The sequence below is a fragment of the Haliaeetus leucocephalus genome, unplaced genomic scaffold, assembly GCF_000737465.1.
Source record: "Haliaeetus leucocephalus isolate CR32 unplaced genomic scaffold, Haliaeetus_leucocephalus-4.0 Scaffold149, whole genome shotgun sequence".
Lineage (NCBI taxonomy): Eukaryota > Metazoa > Chordata > Aves > Accipitriformes > Accipitridae > Haliaeetus > Haliaeetus leucocephalus.
Window position 1 is genome coordinate 833,456 of NW_010972585.1, and position 19,704 is coordinate 853,159.

Sequence of the window (19,704 nt, forward strand, 5' to 3'; positions counted from 1 at the left end):
GTGTGGGGAGGGTCGCTGGCGGGGGGGAGGTCAGCAGAGAGAAAAGGGTTGTGGGGAACGCGCAGGAGGGAGGGTGTGAGGGAAACCGGGCGCTGCCGTCTCTTTCTTGGTGGCCAGGCTGCCCTTAGGCGGCTGGTAACTTCAAGGATCCGTGGGGACCAGCTGGGGTTGGATTTATGCGTTTCTGTCTATAGTTGGAAGTACCCGTGTGGGGTACTTTTGTTTGTTGGCGTTCTAAAATAAATATAATGCTTTGCGGAGAAGGTACTGAAAGCCTTACATTCATCTAGTGGAGAAATGTAGTTCTGAAGCAACGTAGTTATTAATTTATAAGCTCTGCGCCCCTGCTAAGGCCGGTGTGTTTCACCTAAATAATGCTCTGCGGTTCCTGCCAACGGATGGGCCGTACTTGAGCTTTTCTTTTGGATGCGATTGATGGTCTTTGAGGAACTGTGTTTTCTTCTCGTATGGGAGTCTCTGACTTGTGGAGGGAGCTGGTGTGAGGGGAAGCTTTCAGCCTGTCAGTAGTCTGTAGGAATTCTGGTGTAGCTTAAGCTCTAAATCGGCAGAAACCGAAAAGCCCAAGACTGTAAAATTACCTTTGCTAGCTTGGGGGGGGACAGAGAGGAAGAGGAGTGGTAGTAAAACACATTCATCCGAGACTGGGCTTTTAGCATTGATTGTAATTCTGCAGGTTGGGATTAGTTTGAGTTGCTGAAACAAGTTACTTGAACACAGCTGGTTCCAATTCTTGTTTTGTTTTACTGTTTTCTGTGGTCTCTGGTATTGTTACTAATATTAAGTTTTTAACTGTTAATTTATTGTTACAGAAAGCCTAAAACTAAGAGAGCAAAAAGATTTCTTGAGAAGAGAGAGCCCAAACTTAAAGAAAATACAAAAAATGCTATGCTCATAAAAGGAGGAAATGCAAACTTAACAGTGACTGAAGTGCTTAAAGACATTGTAAGTTGTTGGATATAGTATGCAATCTTTAATTATATAATCTTTTGTGCTACACCAAGAGTATCTTCCTTTCTCTTTTCCTTACAATTTGCACATTCTCTGCTGCGAGATCAATATTTTCATATTCTCCCCATTCCCCAAATCTCAGATTGACCAGTACTCCAAAGGTGTTGTTACTTATCCCTCGACAGAGATTATTTTCTTCCAATTTCTTATTTGCCAGAACTTTTGAGCTTATTCTCTTTGTTATTATTTTTTCCACGATTGTCCAGTATATAACATGAAGTGCTGCAAGTCCATTTGAATACAAGGGGATTAGGTACAGAATTGGGACTGGATCACTAGGCTGAAGTCATATCCCAGAATCCTGTAAACTGATATGGAGCTTTCAACCTCTCCTAAAACTTAAACTTACCAATCCTGTCTCCTAACTCTATACTGGAAAATATTATAGCTGTTCTTACACTCTTTTCTCTTCTTGCTTTGTCATTTTCTTACCATCTTATGCTGATGATAATCAGGTGGTTGTTCATTCCCTGTTTTTCCTCATGCCCCTAGAAGCAGAGAGATTCCATTGCATGGCTTTGATTTCAGCTGTGTCAGTTATTTTTTCCTTAGTTTCTAGAAACAAGTCCTTCTGTAATTAATCGGGAACCAAGATTGTGACCAACTTGAAGGATATTATTGTGAGCAGGCCTTTTGAGGTGCCTTCTTCTAGAGTCATTTGCACAATTACTCTAATTCCTATGATCATATGAGTTGTAGGGTTTTAGAAAAAGCAGTGCTGTGCACTTAAATGTATTAGACATAAAACCGGTTTAACTTTTTCTTTTGCAGTATGCTGTGAAGAAGCCTTTTGCTGTACTGTATAAAAAGTAAGCAGTCTCACTTTGACATCTTTTGAGTCTTCTGACAGGACAGCTTTTGGTAATTTCGAATCATGAATAGAGATGCTGGTTAGCGCGGGAGTTTGAACAATGGAAAGGGTTGCAGAAGGTGACTGAGATTCATCATAAATTTGAGTAGACTGGAAACAAGCTATGCATGATCAGTGTTGGTGCTGAGCACAGTTCTGTGCCAAGTGTTATAGAGCAGGATTCAGCTCACTTGAACAGTCGGCTTCTCTGACTGATCTGTGCAAACAGCTAGTGAGGTTCTCTGTCAGATGGGTAGGCTAGAGTTCTTATATCCAAAGTCTTACAAGTCTGAGTTACAGATTATAATGATAGATATGTCTTGCTCAAAATGGGAACACAGTATCTTTACAGATGTAGTGCAGAGACATTAATTGTAATAGCTAAATTTAATGTTGGATGAACAAGCAAAGGCAGTTGTTCATGAAGTGTTGCTGGTGGTGATCTGGAAGTCGGGCACCAGGAGACAGGAAACATGGAGTAAAGCACTTAAAACGGCAATGGCAGCACTAAGGAACTTCTGGCAGTATTAATATGGCTTATGGTTTGAACTAGAACTGAACCCCTACGGCTGGAGTTTCCAGCAGAATGCAGATTTTTAATGTTAACAGAGAACCAATTAGAAGTGCTTATCTGGGCCTGTTCTCTTTTTTTTTTAATTTTTATTTTTATTTTTTTTTTCCCTCCTCTCAGGAAAAATATTACTAGGCCTTTTGAGGATCAAACATCATTGGTAAGTATAAACTACGTCTTCTCTTGTGACATTTTATAGCCATAAAGTCATGAAAAGCTTTATTGGTGGATAATTTGCTGAATTCATAGGTTAAAATAGTTAAATGGAGGGATCATAGCTTTCTGTGAGTTCCTTGTGTTTGAGTAGATGAAGAAAAGCCCAGCAGAGTACTACATGCATCAGCTGTACAAGTGTGAGACAGTCACCAAGAGTTCTGCTCAGACAAGAACTGTCAGAAGAATGCACAATTTCAGTTAGAGATGGGTATTTGGCTTGCAAAGAGGTTGCAAAAGTGGGTCTCCAGAGGCTTGGAGGGTATTTTGGAAGGGGGTGTGTGTTTGGAAATACACTTGCTGATATGCCCCTGTCTGGATTTGGTGTTGATTCAGTGCTTTAAGGTCAAGATAATTTATGAGCAAGAAGGCAAAAAAAATAGGCTCATCCTAAGATTCTCTCTCACACGTTTGCACTTCAATTGAAGCATTACTTTAACTGTTGAAATATATCTGTTGTAAAAGCAGTATACATATTTCCTTCAACAAAATGAGAGAAAGGGGATAGTGATGCACAGCTGTGGTTTTACGATAAAGATAAAAATTAATTATCCCAAAATAAGTTGTTTGGTTCCCAGTGATCGTGATTTAGTAATGTTTGCTCTGTGCCACTGCTGACACACAGGGAAATAAGGGTCAGATTTCCAATGTGTGAGGCAGTTGTTGAAATAACTCACTGAAAATACACGTTGAAGTTGGGAATTTGGGGGTATTGTATTAAGTAAATCTGTGTGTGAATTTAAAAAAAACAACTCGTGTATACACACCAGGCACAAATGCACTTTCCTGTCTGAAAGGGATTGTGAAAATAGAGGGGAAATGTATCTAAGGAATTATCTGTTAATAAAAAGGGAGGGGAGGAGAGAGATAGCTAAGTATCCTTAATGATCATTAAGGATCTTTTTTATAAAAGTGAAGGTAGCCAATAGTGAGTGCTAGAGGAGTTGCTGAAGTTGTATTGGACAGCTGAGTTAAAGCATTTTTAATGTGCGATGCTGAGGTGTTGTAGTGTGTGCTTCTGCTCTGTTCTTGGCATGAAGCACAGTAGTGCCACCATCCCTAAAATATTGTGAGTGGAATGGAAAACTTATTGTAGGCAGCAAGGAAAGATTTGTGACATTATTTGCTGAAACTAAACCTCTTACAATCCCATAGCTGGATGACTTGGTTTCACAGTCATACGGGAACTAGCTGATCATCAGCTGACCATTGGTTTAAATTTCTGATAATTTCTGGGAAAACATGGTAGCCGAAATCATTCTGGTATTTTAAAAGGGGGTCCTTCAGGGACTTTAATTCTTGTAACCTCAAAACAGTGGGCTTGGGTCATTGAGAACAGTGTCAACAGATAATCAGGCTCTAGAAAGGTATGGAAAGTCAGATCAAGCTAGGTTTGGTTTTTGGTTTGTCTTTTTGTTTTTGTTTTTTTTAACTTGCTTACAGGCATTTTTTTAAAATGGCAGTTTTGCAATGTATGTGATGTTGCAATATACGCAGGACACATTTGAGGCATTTGAGTTTGTTGCATCTTTTTAATAAAATATCATACAGCTGTTAGAGAATTTACATATATCAACACGCAGTGATTAACAGAGCTGTATGAGCAAGTGTTTCAAGGGGATGGTTCTGTTCTTGATCTGTCTACAGTCAGTATTTTTCAGGGACCTGGTGGCAGAGCTCAGTGCTGAGCTGTGTGATTTCTACGTGCTTAGGATTGCTCCTGGGGATGTCTCTTCTGACCTCGCAGAAGGGCAGAGCTGCAATGTCCTCTCTGAGCTGCTGCTGTTGCCGGGGTAGAAGGAGATGCAGTGGCTTTTTCTGCTTCACAGCTGCTAAGTGCAGGCACAGAAACTGGTACTTCTGGGATGTACTGGATAAATAGCATGTGTGTTTATCTAAGACCTATGGTTGATACACAGAATACGGGGCTGCCTTGAGAAGCAGCAGTGCATAAAAAGGCTTTGGAGTTGGACATTCTCGGAAAGAATTGCTGTAATGTTGGTTCTGGATATAATACCATAATAGGTTCTCCGTCTACTCCACCTAGAGGAAAGATATTCTCTGTGAAAGTCACCACTGGCTTGGTTTTAAGTAACATCTTAGTCTTAAATAATAAATTGACGTGAAGTTGCTCTGTAGCAGGACTCTCGTGCCCAAGTGTGAGAACGTTAGTTATTTGCAGATGTTCCTAGGCTTGCTGTTGAGGGAATTAACTGGTTGTTCAGAAGCTATTAGGCAAAGCTAATATGCTGCATAAAGCTTAGCTGGGTAACTAAAATGAGGCATTACAACTGCAGCCAACTTGCAAATACTTACCCTTCAGGCAAGGAGAAGTGGTTGAAAGTATCTTATTTAAAAACAAATAATGAGGAATTATGGAAAAGGGCATTACAGATAAAATGGCAAGAAAAAACTGCCTGGCTTGATCTTTAAGACTGCGATGGGAAATTAAAAGAGAAAGGAATTATTTGAACCTTGAATCCAGCTGTCCATTTTAGCTTATGTGGACCTGGACACGCTCAAAACTCTTCTGGTAAGTGCAGTTGCTCTTCTCATTAAGCAGCTCCTAACTCATGTGTTTGTGACATATACCTTCACCAAATACTTTAAACACTACAAACTGCAGCTCATGAGTTTTGTTCTTTTCCTCAAATGTAGGAATTTTTTTCCAAGAAATCAGATTGTTCTTTGTTTCTGTTTGGCTCTCATAACAAGAAGCGACCTAACAACCTGATAATAGGTAAGATGTCTCACTTGGGTTTTTATTCGGATGAAAGGTCTAGTTTTCAATGAATATTTAAACAGTTGGGATTTCCTTTTTTACTTTTACAGGTCGCATGTTTGACTATCATGTCCTAGACATGATTGAGTTAGGCATTGAGAAGTTTGTATCCCTAAAAGATGTCAAGGTAAGGACTCACAAAGTCAGTATTTCAGTGACATCTACTGGTGGATTTTTTTGGTGCATTGGCTTTTTCTGTGCTTTGAAGTAAGGACAGGGGTTGTTTAAAAAAGCCTTTCATGCAGTATATGAGGATTTCTAATTTGTGTACCCTAGAATATTATTTTTATGCTCTGCTTTTTATTTTATTTTGGTTGTTTTGAGCAAGCTTGCAACTTTCTTTGCAAATTCTTTTTTTAGACTTGGTTTATTCCTAATATTTTCCTTTTAAATTAGAGTTTCATTTACAAAATGCCTTCGGTTCTGCTCATGGTAGGTTCCTATATAAACTGGTGCAGGCTTTGAAAACTGAAATCCCACTTCTCAAATTGTAACCAAAGGCAGTCACTCTGCTGACTGAGATGATTCTGAAACTTTCTTTCGCTTTCATTAGCACATAAATGCCAGTTTTCAGGGAACTATGCTTAATTCAGACAGGGAGGTAACATCTTGATTATTTTAACCCGGAGAAAAGTCACCTTTTATGGCTATGTTAGGCTCATTTTAGCAAGAATAAAACATATTTCGTGTGTGTGTAATTTTGTATCAAGCAGTTCATACACTGCAAAAATAAGGAATTTTTCTGGTCCTTATTCTCATCACAGTATATAAATTGGCAGGACAGTCTAGAGGGATAGTGAAGAAATTACGGTTTGTAAAGGTGAATCTTCCCCTTGAAGTCAGATTGTAGTGTGTATATTCATAACATTGTTTATAGCAGTGAAGTTATAGTTAAGTAAATGTATTTGTTGGCCAGAATTAAAATTAGGTGAGTGACTAAACTATTCCTTTAGTCTTTTTCATGTACTTTGCAGTGTCAGAAGTACAATAGACTTGTTTGCCTCTAACTTTAGTTTTCTTGTTAGTAGTTGCAGTCAAATTCGCTTGTTTTCACTGGAAGGTGTTATCTTATACATTTTATAGTAAAGAATCTCTCTTTATTAATCCAGCACAAAGAATAATACAATTCACCCTTTTAAAAACAAAGTCCTTCCATACACATACAGTGCTGTTCAATGAAAAAAAAAAAGGTGTCTATTCTGTCCATATTGATCACAAGTCACAATAATTTTTCATTCAGTGTTGAATGGCTAACCGCCTATTAGGTCAATAATATGTTCCCTAACACCGTCTGAATTTTTGTTCTGTTTTAAAATTCTTACTCTGCAGAACAGTAAATGTCCTGAAGGAACAAAACCGATGTTGATATTTGCTGGCGACATGTTTGAAGTAAATGAGGAATACAGAAGACTGAAGAGCCTTCTTATTGGTCGGTATTTTGATTATTTCAGCAGTAGGATTGCATAAATCTGTAGTAATATGATTCCTTGGGAAATGCTGGTTTGTCAATAAATGTTTGCTTTTGTTCAGCACAGAAGGAGAACAAGTACATGCACTTGTGAGTTTCATGTCGCATGAAATTAAAGTTAACTAATGATCATGAACGTTAGGGGGGAAAAAAGACTAACCTAAAAGACTCTGAAGTTGAAACTTTGTGTTCACTAAAATTCGTGACTTTGTAGGAAAACTAAAAGTCTTTACCTTGTAATTGTACTGGATCATCACTTTTCTAACCAAATATTTTTGAAGTATCTAATCTGAAATCAGTGGATTAATTCAGAAAGTGGGATATTTTTGCTTACAAAAAAGTCAAATCAGTATAACTGAGCTTGTGTTTTTATAATGAAAGCATTTTCTGTTGCAACTTGACCAATTCTGACAAAAGTGCCATTGATTAGAGTACTTGAACATGTGCAGTAAAAATCAGTTGTAGATAATAGCTGTGTCATAACTTCACGGCAGGCTTGGAGCTTAGTAAACAAACTGGTGTAAAGTTTTTTACTATGTCAAGGTTGGAGGCTCTGGAAGAAAAAGCACAATGTGGTCTTTTTCTGAGAAACTACAAAAAATTACACTTTTCTTAGGGTAGCTTTTGGTGACATAGAAGTCATATGGTACTGTATCTCTTGACATGTAAAAAATGCATCTTGCTTGGTAGAACTAGATCTAGTAGGTAGGGTTGTGTGTTTTTTCTTTTTAATAGGCTTCCTAAAAGTAGATTTTTATTTTTTTTTAAACCTCTCGTGAAATACTGAAACTGGCCCAATAAGAACAGTATTGTTCTTTCAGTTCCGTTCTTGGGTTGTACCAGTTCATAACTTTACAGCTTTGCAAGATCTCCCTGTCATGTAAAATAAGTATTGGTTGGGCTCTTTTTCTCTAGGCAAACAGATAAACGAATGCTTTTTAGAAAGAGACTTTAAAAATGAGATTTATTCCTCCCCTTAGTATTACAATTCCTTAAAGCAAGATGTTGCATCTGGAATGAGCCTGAAAAGGGAGCAGGAGAGGAGAACATTTGTATCCTCTCAGTACAGCTGGCTGGTTCTTGAGGATAGGTGAAAGGCTAGTAAGTGTACTTATAAACCTTTGAACGTGGGTGAATATTGAATACGAAGATAAGTGAGTTTTAATACTGCGTGTTTGTGTTGCTCTAAATGAATATTTACACTGTGGGAAGCAGGTGCATTACTTGCTGAAGTGTATCTTGTTCAGGCCAATCACAGTGTTGGTGATTGGCATCCAGATGTGCTCATGCACTCCATGATCAAACAGCTCGATACCTTAAATGGAAGACATGCATCGTTGGGTAGTTGCCAAATAACTAACTGATCTTTCCTATTTCTTTTGATGTTCATCTGTCCTTTCTCCTCTCCTATTTATTTGCCTTTAATGACTCTGTAGTCAAATGTACTCAAATCGACACCCAATCTTCTTGAATGTACTCCAAGTACTCCAGGTCTTAATGTTCTGCTGACTTCTATGAAATACCTAGATGCAAAACAACTTACAAAGGGAAAGGTTAAGAAGTGTAAAGGCTTGAAGGTATCACTAACCAATTAAAATCGTTTGGGTAATAATTTGACATGCTTCAAAACTGCCCTTAACTGATAGGGAAGAATTGATTTTTTCCTGCAAAAGATGGTGCTTTTAAGTTGCCAGTCTATTGGTAAGAAAGACAGAAAAATGTCTTTATAACAACAGCAGCAAATATTTTGTTACTGTAGCAATATTGCTGGGATCCCAGAAGGAATATTAGATAGCTAACAGCTTCTTGTTGCCAGAGCAATGTGATGCCAGTGATGCTGGTGAACAACCAAGCTTTCATTGGCTTTTGTGGTATCAAAAGGGTTTGTGCATATTTGGAATATCATCTTACAGCAGTTTCTTTGTAAAATTAAATGCAAGGGTGAATTATTGTCTTCACGGTAACCAAACCCTATAGTCTGCTTAAATTGTGAAGTGGAAGAAGTTATTTAGGAGCAATAAATAGCAGCTGCATTTTTCTTCAGGGACCTGAAAGACAAAGACATCCCATTCTTTCTCTTTTGGTTTTTGTTGCCTACTGATGTGGTAGCGTAGGAATTCATTTATGATGTAAGTCCTTGGAATGCAGTTCATGAAATTCTAATAACTTTTTATACTTGTATTTATAAAATGTTTCATTTCATACAACACTGCCAGCTTGCTAGTTCTGTTATTGCATACCCATTTCATCCTAAAAATGGCTAGGTGCTACGTGACTTGCTTATACACTTTTTAAAATGCTTGTTTCCAGGAGATCTCTACAATTTCAGATTGACCATCGGCTTGTTCTTCACACAGCCTTCCTCGCACAGACTTTTTTTGAGTGCCTCAAAAGATTTGTGGGTTCCTTTTGGCCAAGAAAGGGGATGGCTGGGATGGAGTTTGAACTCGGCTAATGCTAACCATAGCTACATAGGTTACAGTGTTACCAGCTTTTGGATATGAATTGATACAAAAAGAAGTGTATAGACTGGTGTCCCAAAATAATTTAGGAATTTAATCTGGAAATGGAAAGATCCTGTGAAGCTCTCTGCAGGAAAAAGTAAATTTAAAGTGCTGGAAACAAGTTGAGGACAAGGGGGAGAAAGAACTAGGAATGGAAAGAAAGGAGAAAGCAAGTCTCTAGTCCAACCAAAGCAAGAGTTGTAAATTAAGAGTACATTAAAAAAACTTCATCTCTCTGGGTATACTGAAGTGTACAGTTTCTGCAGCTGTTCAGCATTGCCAGGAAACAGAAATTTTTGACCACCTGCATTTGTTGGAAGAGATAATGCTGTGGGTAGAAGGATGTATGGTGCCACAGGAAAATACGAAAGGGAGATGTTGCCAATAAAACCACTGTAAATGTAAGCTTGTGTGCCCACAGAGAACTAGTCGAAGGGAAAATATATGCCAGAAGCGAACAAAGTACTGTATTTACAACTCTTCCTCTAACTACAAGCTCAACCCACAAGAGGAGAGAGTATTTAATTGACCAAGGACATTTCCTGGCTAGACTCCAGCTGATACCTGCCAGCAAGACTTTATTTTGGATGTCGCTCCAGTGCTGATACTCTTGAAAAGGGTAGTGGAGGAAAAGTCAACTAGCCAAGGGATCTGAAAATGGGACAGAACGGAAAAGACTGATGTGTTTTGCATGTTAGCAGTTCTGCTGTGTTTCAGCATTGCCCCGTCATGTTTATTAGCACACCTTGTTCCCTAAGTCAAGGTCACATTCCTTCTCCACCCTCTGCATATGTTGGACAGATTGCTGTGCTTATTGCAAGCTCTCTGCACAGTATTTTTGATAACCTGACAAAAGAACCTCACTAGAGATGGCTCATTTTGTATTTAACCTGTATTTCAGTGTTGTCTTTGCAAACTAAGCAAGTGTTTCAAGTGTCTTATTTTTATAGATATATGTTGCTTATTAAATAGAGAAAACATTAATTGTAATGATGAATACTGCTTTACATGGAGCACAGAAGTGCTTTGTTGTGGGGGAGGTTTGAAAGAAATGATACATCTAAACTAAAATTTTCCCCAAGTCAGAGAAAGAAAATGTAGGTAAGAGTAGACAACATACAGTTTCGATCTGTTTTGTACTGGGTTTGATCCTTCTTTGTACTCTTCCAAATCTGGCTCTGATTAAGAATGTTAAGTATCAGTTTTTTGAATGATGTCTTTAAACAGATACCTGAGCTAATGGTTTCTCTGTATTGATCTCTGTTTAGCTGAGCAGAACTGGCCTAAACACAAAATAAGATACATCTCATTTTTCTGACTTTAGAGCTGAATATTTAGAAGACTAGAAAATGCAATTATCCCAATTAGCTTAATAAAGCTAAGTTACAGCTCTGAAAGTATATTTGCTCTTCTCCGTGCACTTATTTTTAGGTAGCATGTATATTGCTACCAAATTATCTCTGGGAAGTCACTGTATTCCTGTCAGGATTTCCATACACGTTTGGTATCACCAGTGCAGGAGCAAACACATGCAGTGTTAAGTTTCTCTCCCATGTTTTGGCAGGGCTGCAGTTTTAAGTCGCAGCTATTTTGTGAGATTCCCGTTAAAACATACAGATTCAGCTTTTCTAGAGCCATCCCATGTATAGCCTTGCGTAGTTGGATGCAGTAAAGATACTTATGTAGGTAAGGAGCTTACATCAGTGATGTGATGTGTGTCCGTTATGAAATAAACCAATTTGTTACAGTCATCCGTAAGCAATTTGTTACAGTCATCTGTATGTTACAGTCATGCAGTTTCTTGTTGCCAAGAAACCTGGCAGTCATTCTTTTAAAACATTCTTTCAGATTTCTTCAGAGGTCCTAGCGTGCCCAATATTCGTCTGGCTGGTTTAGAGTACGTTCTGCATTTCACAGCTGTAGATGGGAAAATTTACATGCGAAGCTATAAGTGAGTATGTGTTTTATCTATTTGTTTGCTTTTTGGTACACTTGTCAACTTTCCCCCAAATTTAGCCTGTAGTTGTGTAATTGAACTGGCTTGAGCAATAGTTTGCTACATTTAAAACATGTACTGTGTAGAGGTGTTTCAGCATAACACAGAGTAACTTGTGCAGCAGAAGGAAAACACTTAAGCCCTAAACCTGCTGCTTCCTTCCTTGTTTGCTCCCCCTTCCAGTGAAGGGGATTGCTCGTTCATATGGCTGGATTAGTAAAGTGGCGTGAATTAACTGGGTGAATTCAGAGTACTGTCTTAGACTTCATAGACTTAGTCTGTTCTCAGGCTGACTTCTAGGACTCCCCTCACTGAGGGGCTTGTCAGAGAATGACAGGTGGTAGGCTGCAGCCAGCGATGCACACAGAGAACCAGGAAAAGGCAGGACAAGACAATCTTTCTTGCTGTGTTGGTGTTTACCCTCACAGTTCATGGCCTTGCCTTAGGAGGTTGTGAGCATTCACAGCTTGTGTTCATGCGATTTTGATTTGCCTTATAACAAAACCACTTTTATCAGTCTCATTCTTCAAAACAAATAAACAAAAAGCTTTCTCGGTTAGCACTCAGGTTATTTTGCTGTAAACAATAGTAAATATTTTTTGTGTCTGTTAATACCCAGGGCACTATTTTGAATTTGAGGAGTGATAGGGCTTTCGGGGTACTGGGACTGAGTTTTAACAGTAATACTGGTCTCATTTAAAAAAAAAAAAAAAAGTTACATTAGCCAGGTTATATTTTGGATGTGTTCAAATTGTGATGGGACAGATTTAATATATTATAAATTGTTATTGACAGGCATCTTTCTCAATAATAGAGTTAGCAGTAGCAATTGTTTTCAATAGCCTTCCGAACTACAGGATTGAACCTGCCTTTTAGGAAGACAGATAAACCTTTATCACAGAGGACAATGTTGATTTTGGTTGTTTTGCCCTTCTAGGGTGCTTCTGAAGAAGTCTGGCTGTAAAATACCAAGAATTGAACTGGAAGAGATGGGACCTTCATTAGATCTGGTTATGAGGAGGACACATTTAGCCTCGGATGACCTTTATAAGCTGTCTTTAAAACAACCAAAAGCCCTGAAGGTATGTACCTTGGAAAGTAGTTACTTCCAGATCTATCTGTGAATCAGAGCAAAAGCTGAATTATTAATTATTGTATGTCTGACCAAAGCTTACTGTTATTTAGGCCAAATGAGATTTCTGGGGCCACAGCACTCTTGCAGTGATCAGCTGGCATACAAACTCTCCCCTGGAAGCATATAGAACATACAGAACTTAATCTCTAAGCTCCAGACAATGTATGCGGCCTTGCTTTTAGGCACTTGATTCTCACCAGAGCTCTTGGCACTCTCTCCTCAGAAACACTAATGTTATTCTTCCCTTACAGCCTAAGAAGAAAAAGAATATCTCCCATGATGTGTTTGGTACAACTTATGGTCGAATCCACATGCAGAAGCAAGATCTTAGTAAACTGCAGACACGGAAAATGAAAGGGTTAAAAAAGAGGCCAGCAGAGAAGTCAACTGAAGATGGTGGGGTTAGTCCCAAAAAGTCAAAATCAGCTTCATAGTCTGTAACAGCTTTGAAAACTTTTTGTACCTTCACATTTAGTATATATATATATAGTAATATAAATGTGTCGGACATAAAAGACTCAGCTGCTGTTAGCTTTAGTTTTATATAAAACAAAATCTTTTTAATTGTTTGTCATTTTAAAGGGAACATGGGAGTATTGAGCTTTAATATGGAACTTGGTAATTTAAAATAAAAAAAATTGATATAACTTGCTTAGTTTTCCAAGTTTTCCAATAAATACTGAGTATTTATTCTCTTGGTGTTAGCAAACATGTGCTAGTCAAGCAGGTGACTCGTTTCCCGAACAGTTTTATGGCTATTATGTTGGGAGCCCTTGATCAATCAACTTGTCTTATGAATTCTGCACAGGACCAGAGTAGTGTGTATGCATAATACACACAACAGAACTTGTCTGTTCATTTATTGTTTATTTCATTTAGGTTTTGCACAACTGCAATACTCTATAAACCATTTTCTAAAGTCTGAACTCACAATATGTGTCTGATGCCAGACTATGTTTTTGACTGTTGCACCAAGCCCTACTTTACACTTGCAAAATCGGGAGTGATTAAGGTGTTTTTACTGTGTTCATCACCATGGTAGCAAAGTACCTGATGTTTGCTTTAGGCATAAATGAAACCTTTACAGTTTGAATTTCAATCTTTGATGCTTGATTTGTGCTCAGAATGAAAGTGTGTGAAGCAACCATGAAAGGTGCAAGTCTTTTCTTCTTACCCTGTTTTCCTCCTAAGTTTGTGCTCATGAGTTAGTGAAGACTCAGTTAAAGACTTCGGTAAAGGGGACGAGAGTTTAAGAACTTAGTGAGACTTTGGCGTGGTGTTCCATGTTTTGGAACATACCGAAAAACCTTGCATTTTTTCTTCTGCTTGTCTCTTTGGAAGCTATTACTTTGCCCTTTAGCATAATTATGATAAAATTGTACACACTTTATCATGAACACAGCAAGTTTGCTTATCCTAGTTACGTTTTTTAATACTTCATCTTTTCTTGTTAGTTTTCTCACTGTAATCAGCTGAAGTGTCACATTAGAAATAGGCCGTTTTTTATTTTCACTTGTCTTCTGCATCCTGGATGGAAGCTGTTGGGCTTGTAACTGTGGTTGTGCAAATACCACACATGATGTTCTTGCTGTGCTGGTTTGATAAAACTTGTAGTGCAAAAAAGAAAGGGCTTTAAAAGTTTGGGATCTTTTTGAGGGCACAAATGTAATTATCCTCAATGTATTACCTAATTTTTTTTGTGTATCATTACACAAAATAAATTGCATAGCTGTCTGTAAATCTTTTTCTCCAATCTACAACCGTGTGTTTGAGAAATTGATAATTCCATAAGCTAGATAAATTAAGATTTGTATTTCCCACCATATCTTTCTGAAGTACAAATCGCTATGTTTTTGACTGAAAGCCATGTTTGGTAATAGCTGTAGAAGAACTGTACTCATGGGCTACATTTTTGACTGAAAGCCATGTTTGGTAATAGCTGTAGAAGAACTGTACTCATGGGCATGCTGTATTTTAAGAACTTTTAGTCATAAAAGTAATAGTGAAAGACTAAGTTTGTAAGAGACTATAAGTTGTATCTTCCTAATTTGGAAGCTAATTTTGGTGCTTAATTTGGTGTTTAAAAACTGAATTTCATAGCATTAATGTAGACCATCTAACATGCCGTCACCTCTTACTGTAAAAAGTGAGACAGTTATTCCGTAGTAGCCCTTGGAGAGAAGCTGTTGCATCCTGGCACTGGTTTTGTTTAATGCTGCTGCCGGTTTGCTCCTTGTACGAAGAGGAAACTGGGACAGGTGAGGGCTACTACACCTTCTGACAGCTCAGCGTGGTTACTGTGCAGCTTCAGAGAGATGCAAAGTCCTTGAGCCCAGGAAATTGGTCAATGGGGAGAACCCAGGTGCATTTATTCACCCTTTGCAAGGTCTCTTGTCTCTGCTGACAAGAGGTGGAACCTGAAGTGCCTGATGTCCCACCCCTATGGCTGTTTGTGTGAATACCCTTTTATTCTTAGTTTTTCTCCTGGTGAAATAAAGTCACATGGTGGACAAAATGCACTAGATATGTGAGGCAAGGAGAAATGCTCCTGGATATAGTGTAAGGATATTTAGGCTATGCTTTTTCATACTAATCAGTTTAAAGTTACGTTGCTAGCAAGGATTAAAATTTGCTCCATTTCTGATAAATACTTTGCACAACTCGAATTGGTGCCATTTTGGTGCAAACTCTTGAGTGGGAAGTGAAAATGCTCTCCTGCTTTTCATGGGAGACATGAACCACTCTGATCTCTGTATGATGAGATAGGATGAAGCCAAATGAGCAACTGAGTTCACCCCATTTCTTTCAGAGAAGTTTCAACCTTGCTGCACAGCACTGATTAAGCCACAAGGCTGGTAGCTAATGTGATTTCAGATGTACGGCATGTACAACTGCACCTCTGCATGGTAGGCAATTGCTACATTCTGCATATCTGATTTAACTCAAGGTGAACGGAGATAGGAAGGCTAAATATAACCTTTCCAGTGGCATGTTCTTATTTCCCAGCATCTTCTAAAGTGTGAGCAAATTTGTCAGGTGCTGCAATGTAGCTGTGTGCATGGGGAACAGAACATGCAGTGCTCAGCAGGAAGCTGATGAAGGGGGTTGCCTTGCCTCAGTTGCCCCTTGCTTCCAGAGTTCACCAGGCTCTGAAAACCTAAACGTGGCCCCAGGGTCTGCTTGACTTGGGCAAGGCATAGCTGGCATGTTCACCCCTTTCCTCTGGCTTTCATCTTCTTACCTCCCAAGGCACTGCAGATAGCTTTATTTACGGGTGGAGCGTAGTAATAAATTCGTTTTCAAGAAAATCCCTGTGGGCAAAGTATGGCTCCTGAGGCTGTACCTGTGCGGTAAAACGGAGGTGGAGTTGCAAATCAGCAGTTGAGCCCATGCTGTCTTTAGTCTAGCTGGCAGGATGGCAACAGCAGGGAGGGTAGGATTTGCGCCTTCTGTGGACCCTCGGCTTGCATGCTGATGTTGCCCAGCTGTGCTGCTGGCATCTTCTTTGCTACTGTTAACTAGGCTAGTGTCTTTATAGATAACTAATGATATACATAGAATTTATAATCTACCTGCGCTGTAAATTTACTTGGCTTTTTTTTATGTGTGGTGTAATTAAAAAAGGCAGGAAGAGAGGTAGATACTGTTGAGAGGCGCAATGTACTAGGTTCTTGGGATTCCCACATTTTTGGGAATCAGTCCTGGGCGCACACAACCACAGCCTTAGCTCCGTGCTAATGTGACAGACTGAGCACTGAGGACAATGAGTGGTGTGTGTTTGAAAAGAATGTATGAACTCCCTTCTATTTCCTGGATTTTGTGTTTTGAGTTTATCTTTATGGTTCCTTAGCAACCTTATTTGTTTTCACTAAGTGCTTTCTGGGTTTGACTAGGAGGGTTTCCCTCCCCCACTGGCTTGGTTGCAGCTGGGGTGGGTTAGAAAAGAGTGTGAAGGGAAGACATCGCAGGCGTACCCGGTATTGCACGGACTGCTGCATCCCCCAGCCAGGGGAAAAACGGCTGACCATTGCTTTTTTCAGATGCTATCAAACATAAGAAGGGGGGGGTAAGGAGACTAGAGCAGAACTGTTAGAGATGTTTTCATTATTAAAGAGAGGGAAGTGGAAAATGCTAGCTGTGCATAATGTATGTAACATAGCCATACGTATTAATGTGTGTATTACATGTGGTGCAGATAGTTCTCCCGTCTCCAAGCGTAATTTATCTCCTCCTTTTGGACTTTGCTAAAGTGCCTCTAACAGTGCTGACATATCCCAGATGCAATCCAAAGACGTAGCTGAGAAATAGGTCAGTTGTATCAGAAGTCAGGTTTCCTAAAAACGTACAAGGAAAAGAAACATGAGGCCTCTGAACGTGGAGCCTGTGAGGGATTGCCTTCCTAAATGGATGAATGTTCAAAGTGAACGTTGCGGCTAACACTGTACAGGAAGAACAGCTTTGCTGCTCGTGCCATCTATGCAGAAGATAGTGAGGAGGAGCTGGCAAAGACATTTTGGGAATACATAGGGTTTCTGAGGGACCTACCTGACAAGGTTAGGAATTTATTATCTTGGAGGTCACGGTAGGCAGGAGGGGCTTAAGTGCTGAATGGGCAAAGAGATGAGGATAGGCATTGGGAGAGGAAAAATTTACAGGTAATCTGGCATTAAGCCCTATCCTAAATAACGTGGGAATCATCTACTTGGAGCAATCAGTGAACACAGTAGTTGTAAGATGATCAAGAAAGTTTTAAGGTGTCTGTTCCTTGTTTGTTCTTGTTTTCTTCGACTTTCAGTCATAGTCTGTCTACTTGATCATTTTTTTTTTCCTGCTTCTCTAAGATAAGCACAAAGTAATTCAGGGGAAGTAGAGGTAAAGTAGAGGGTTATCTCCTGCCAGGGAGTTGCATACATTTGCCATGTGCTACATTGCCTGCAAAGATCTGAGCAATGCATGATAAACTGGATTTTTTTACATATACAGTGCTGCAATGCAAAGTAAAATGAATTTAAAAATCTACCTCCCTCTTCCCTAATGTTAATGTGTACTCCATGGAGAAGGCAGTGCTTCAGCACGTGCAGTGAAAGGGCCTTCACTTAAGGCTGAGCCCTGTATGATCAATTCTAAGGCTGCTTTAGGTGCTGGCGTTATTTCTCCCCTTTTTAAATCTGCAAAATTAAACCATTGATCACTGCTGCTGGCCTCTAGGCAGGAGAATTACTGATGCTGCTTTATGCTCCGGAATTACTGCTGCAGCAGTGACTATGTATGTTAGCCATAGATAGGCGCACACTGGGGCCTAATATCAGCTGTTGCCAAAAGGTAGTTTAAAAGCCTCTTCCCTCTCTGCCTGTTTTTCACATAAAGGCGTGTTCCTTGTACTAAGCCAGGGTTCCTGTTTTCTTAATCCAAAAAAGTCCATAAGTAGTTACATCTTTTCAGTTTTGGTTGCAAGTTGCTAATGTTTTTCCCCAGTGGAAATTGAGCTCCCTGGCTCAGAAGTTGCTCTCTCCTCTGGGGGGAGGTGAGGGCGGGAATGCAGAAATGAGGTAGAATAAAAGATTCAGGCAAAATGTCTCCTCTCTCCCCTGGTGTGTCATGCTCTTGTGTGTGACAGAAACTAGTCCCAATGCAACAGAGAAACATAAGTTATTTAGCAGTATAAATTCACACCAAACATCTCTAAGCAAAGTTGAGCTCTCCTGGTTCTTATGAGCAAAAAGCTGTTTGGCATGCATTGCTGCCAAAAGACAGGCAGTCACATCTGCTGTATCAGGAAGCTTCTATTGGGATGGTTTGCTGCAAAAAGTGTGATGCAGAACTTGCATTCACCTCCCATCACAGCCATTTGATTTTTTTAAGTGAAAACAGATTATTATGAAGAATTAATGAGACCCTCCAAAGTGCACATGCAGCATGCCAATAAAGAGTAATAAGCTTTTAATTCATAAGAGATGATAGATTTCAGCTCCTGTTGGCTTACTTTGCACACAGGAGTAAGTCCTTGCTCATTAGGGTTATCTGAATGAAATATTAGGCAGGCTTTATTTTTTACATCATGAAAAGAAGTTTGTAGGTGCTTTTTCCTTTTTTTCTTTTCTTTCTTTCTTCTCCTTTCTTCTCTGAGCATACCTGAGATACCTAAGGGCTTCTAGGATATTGTTGGCAAACAGCTATTCAACTCAAGTGCGCTCTGTAGTTGATGAGTGAGGGGTTTCTGTTTGCATTCCAGATGCTCCTCTCTTCAGGGCTGAGCAGAAAGGCTCACTTAAAGAAAGATTCAGAGAGCTGGTAACTGCTGAGCATTTCCTTCTTGCTTTCCTTGCAGAGAGAGAGGGATACCCACCCTTCCTGCCATTAGCCCTCTCCAGTTTCTCAAAGGTAGCAGGTCATACATAATGATATTTCTTTAAAAAAACCCCCACACAAACCCAACGCTTTATAGATAACACCATGTGGGAAGTTCAGCAGGAGTGCTGACGTAAGGAGTTACGAAGGCGGGGCTGTTTGTAGGACTGGCAATCAGATCAGGGAATTGAACTGGCTTTAAAAGGTGGGGGGAGAAAAAGGGGGGCTCTTTGTTTTGAAGCTGGATCAGTTCCCCAATCTGGCTCACAGCACAGCTGGGTGGTGCACTGCCTCACTGGGGAGGAAGCAAAAGGCTGGGAGTGGGATGGGAGACGTGACGGAACTCCTGCCGCTTGTATTGCTGCTTACAGAAATATCTGTAAGATGGTGCCTGAGTTTGAGAATTACTATGGTTCTGAGTCTGTTCTTAAGGAAACCAACAGTTTTGGGGACCTACATTTGCCATTAAGCTTCATCACAACTTTTCCAGTGAAGAAGATGACTTTTAACACCATTTTACAGATGTGACAGCAAAGGTTAACTGACTTTTTCAGAAGGTATTTGCTTTGGGAGCAAAGGTAAAATGTGAAAGTTGTGAGTTCCCTGTGTTGGTGTGGTCTGTGTTGGTAGGTTTCATGTACTTTCCCGTGGCTGGAGTCTGTGCTGCCTGTGCTGTGGTGGAGTTGGAGCAGCTGTCAACAGTGCTTGGCCAGAAAGAAGTTGACCTAAGTGGAATCACTCACAATTTGTGATTTTCTTTGCAAAAAAAACCTCTCAGATATTTTGAGGTTTATCAACAAAGACCAAC

General features: G+C 39.5%; 1 protein-coding gene across 1 annotated transcript in view; it reads left to right on the forward strand.

The window, feature by feature from the left end:
- Nucleotides 1–13,212, forward strand: part of RPF2 (ribosome production factor 2 homolog (S. cerevisiae)) — a 13,439-nt gene extending 227 nt beyond the window's left edge. The window contains exons 2-10 of the mRNA XM_010561661.1: nucleotides 831–963; nucleotides 1,801–1,838; nucleotides 2,571–2,610; nucleotides 5,322–5,403; nucleotides 5,496–5,572; nucleotides 6,775–6,874; nucleotides 11,266–11,368; nucleotides 12,351–12,495; nucleotides 12,800–13,212. Coding sequence (XP_010559963.1) covers nucleotides 831–963; nucleotides 1,801–1,838; nucleotides 2,571–2,610; nucleotides 5,322–5,403; nucleotides 5,496–5,572; nucleotides 6,775–6,874; nucleotides 11,266–11,368; nucleotides 12,351–12,495; nucleotides 12,800–12,982 — 901 coding nt within the window. The 3' untranslated portion in view covers nucleotides 12,983–13,212. The remainder of the gene's footprint in view (nucleotides 1–830; nucleotides 964–1,800; nucleotides 1,839–2,570; nucleotides 2,611–5,321; nucleotides 5,404–5,495; nucleotides 5,573–6,774; nucleotides 6,875–11,265; nucleotides 11,369–12,350; nucleotides 12,496–12,799) is intronic.
- The last annotated feature ends 6,492 nt before the right edge of the window (nucleotides 13,213–19,704 follow it).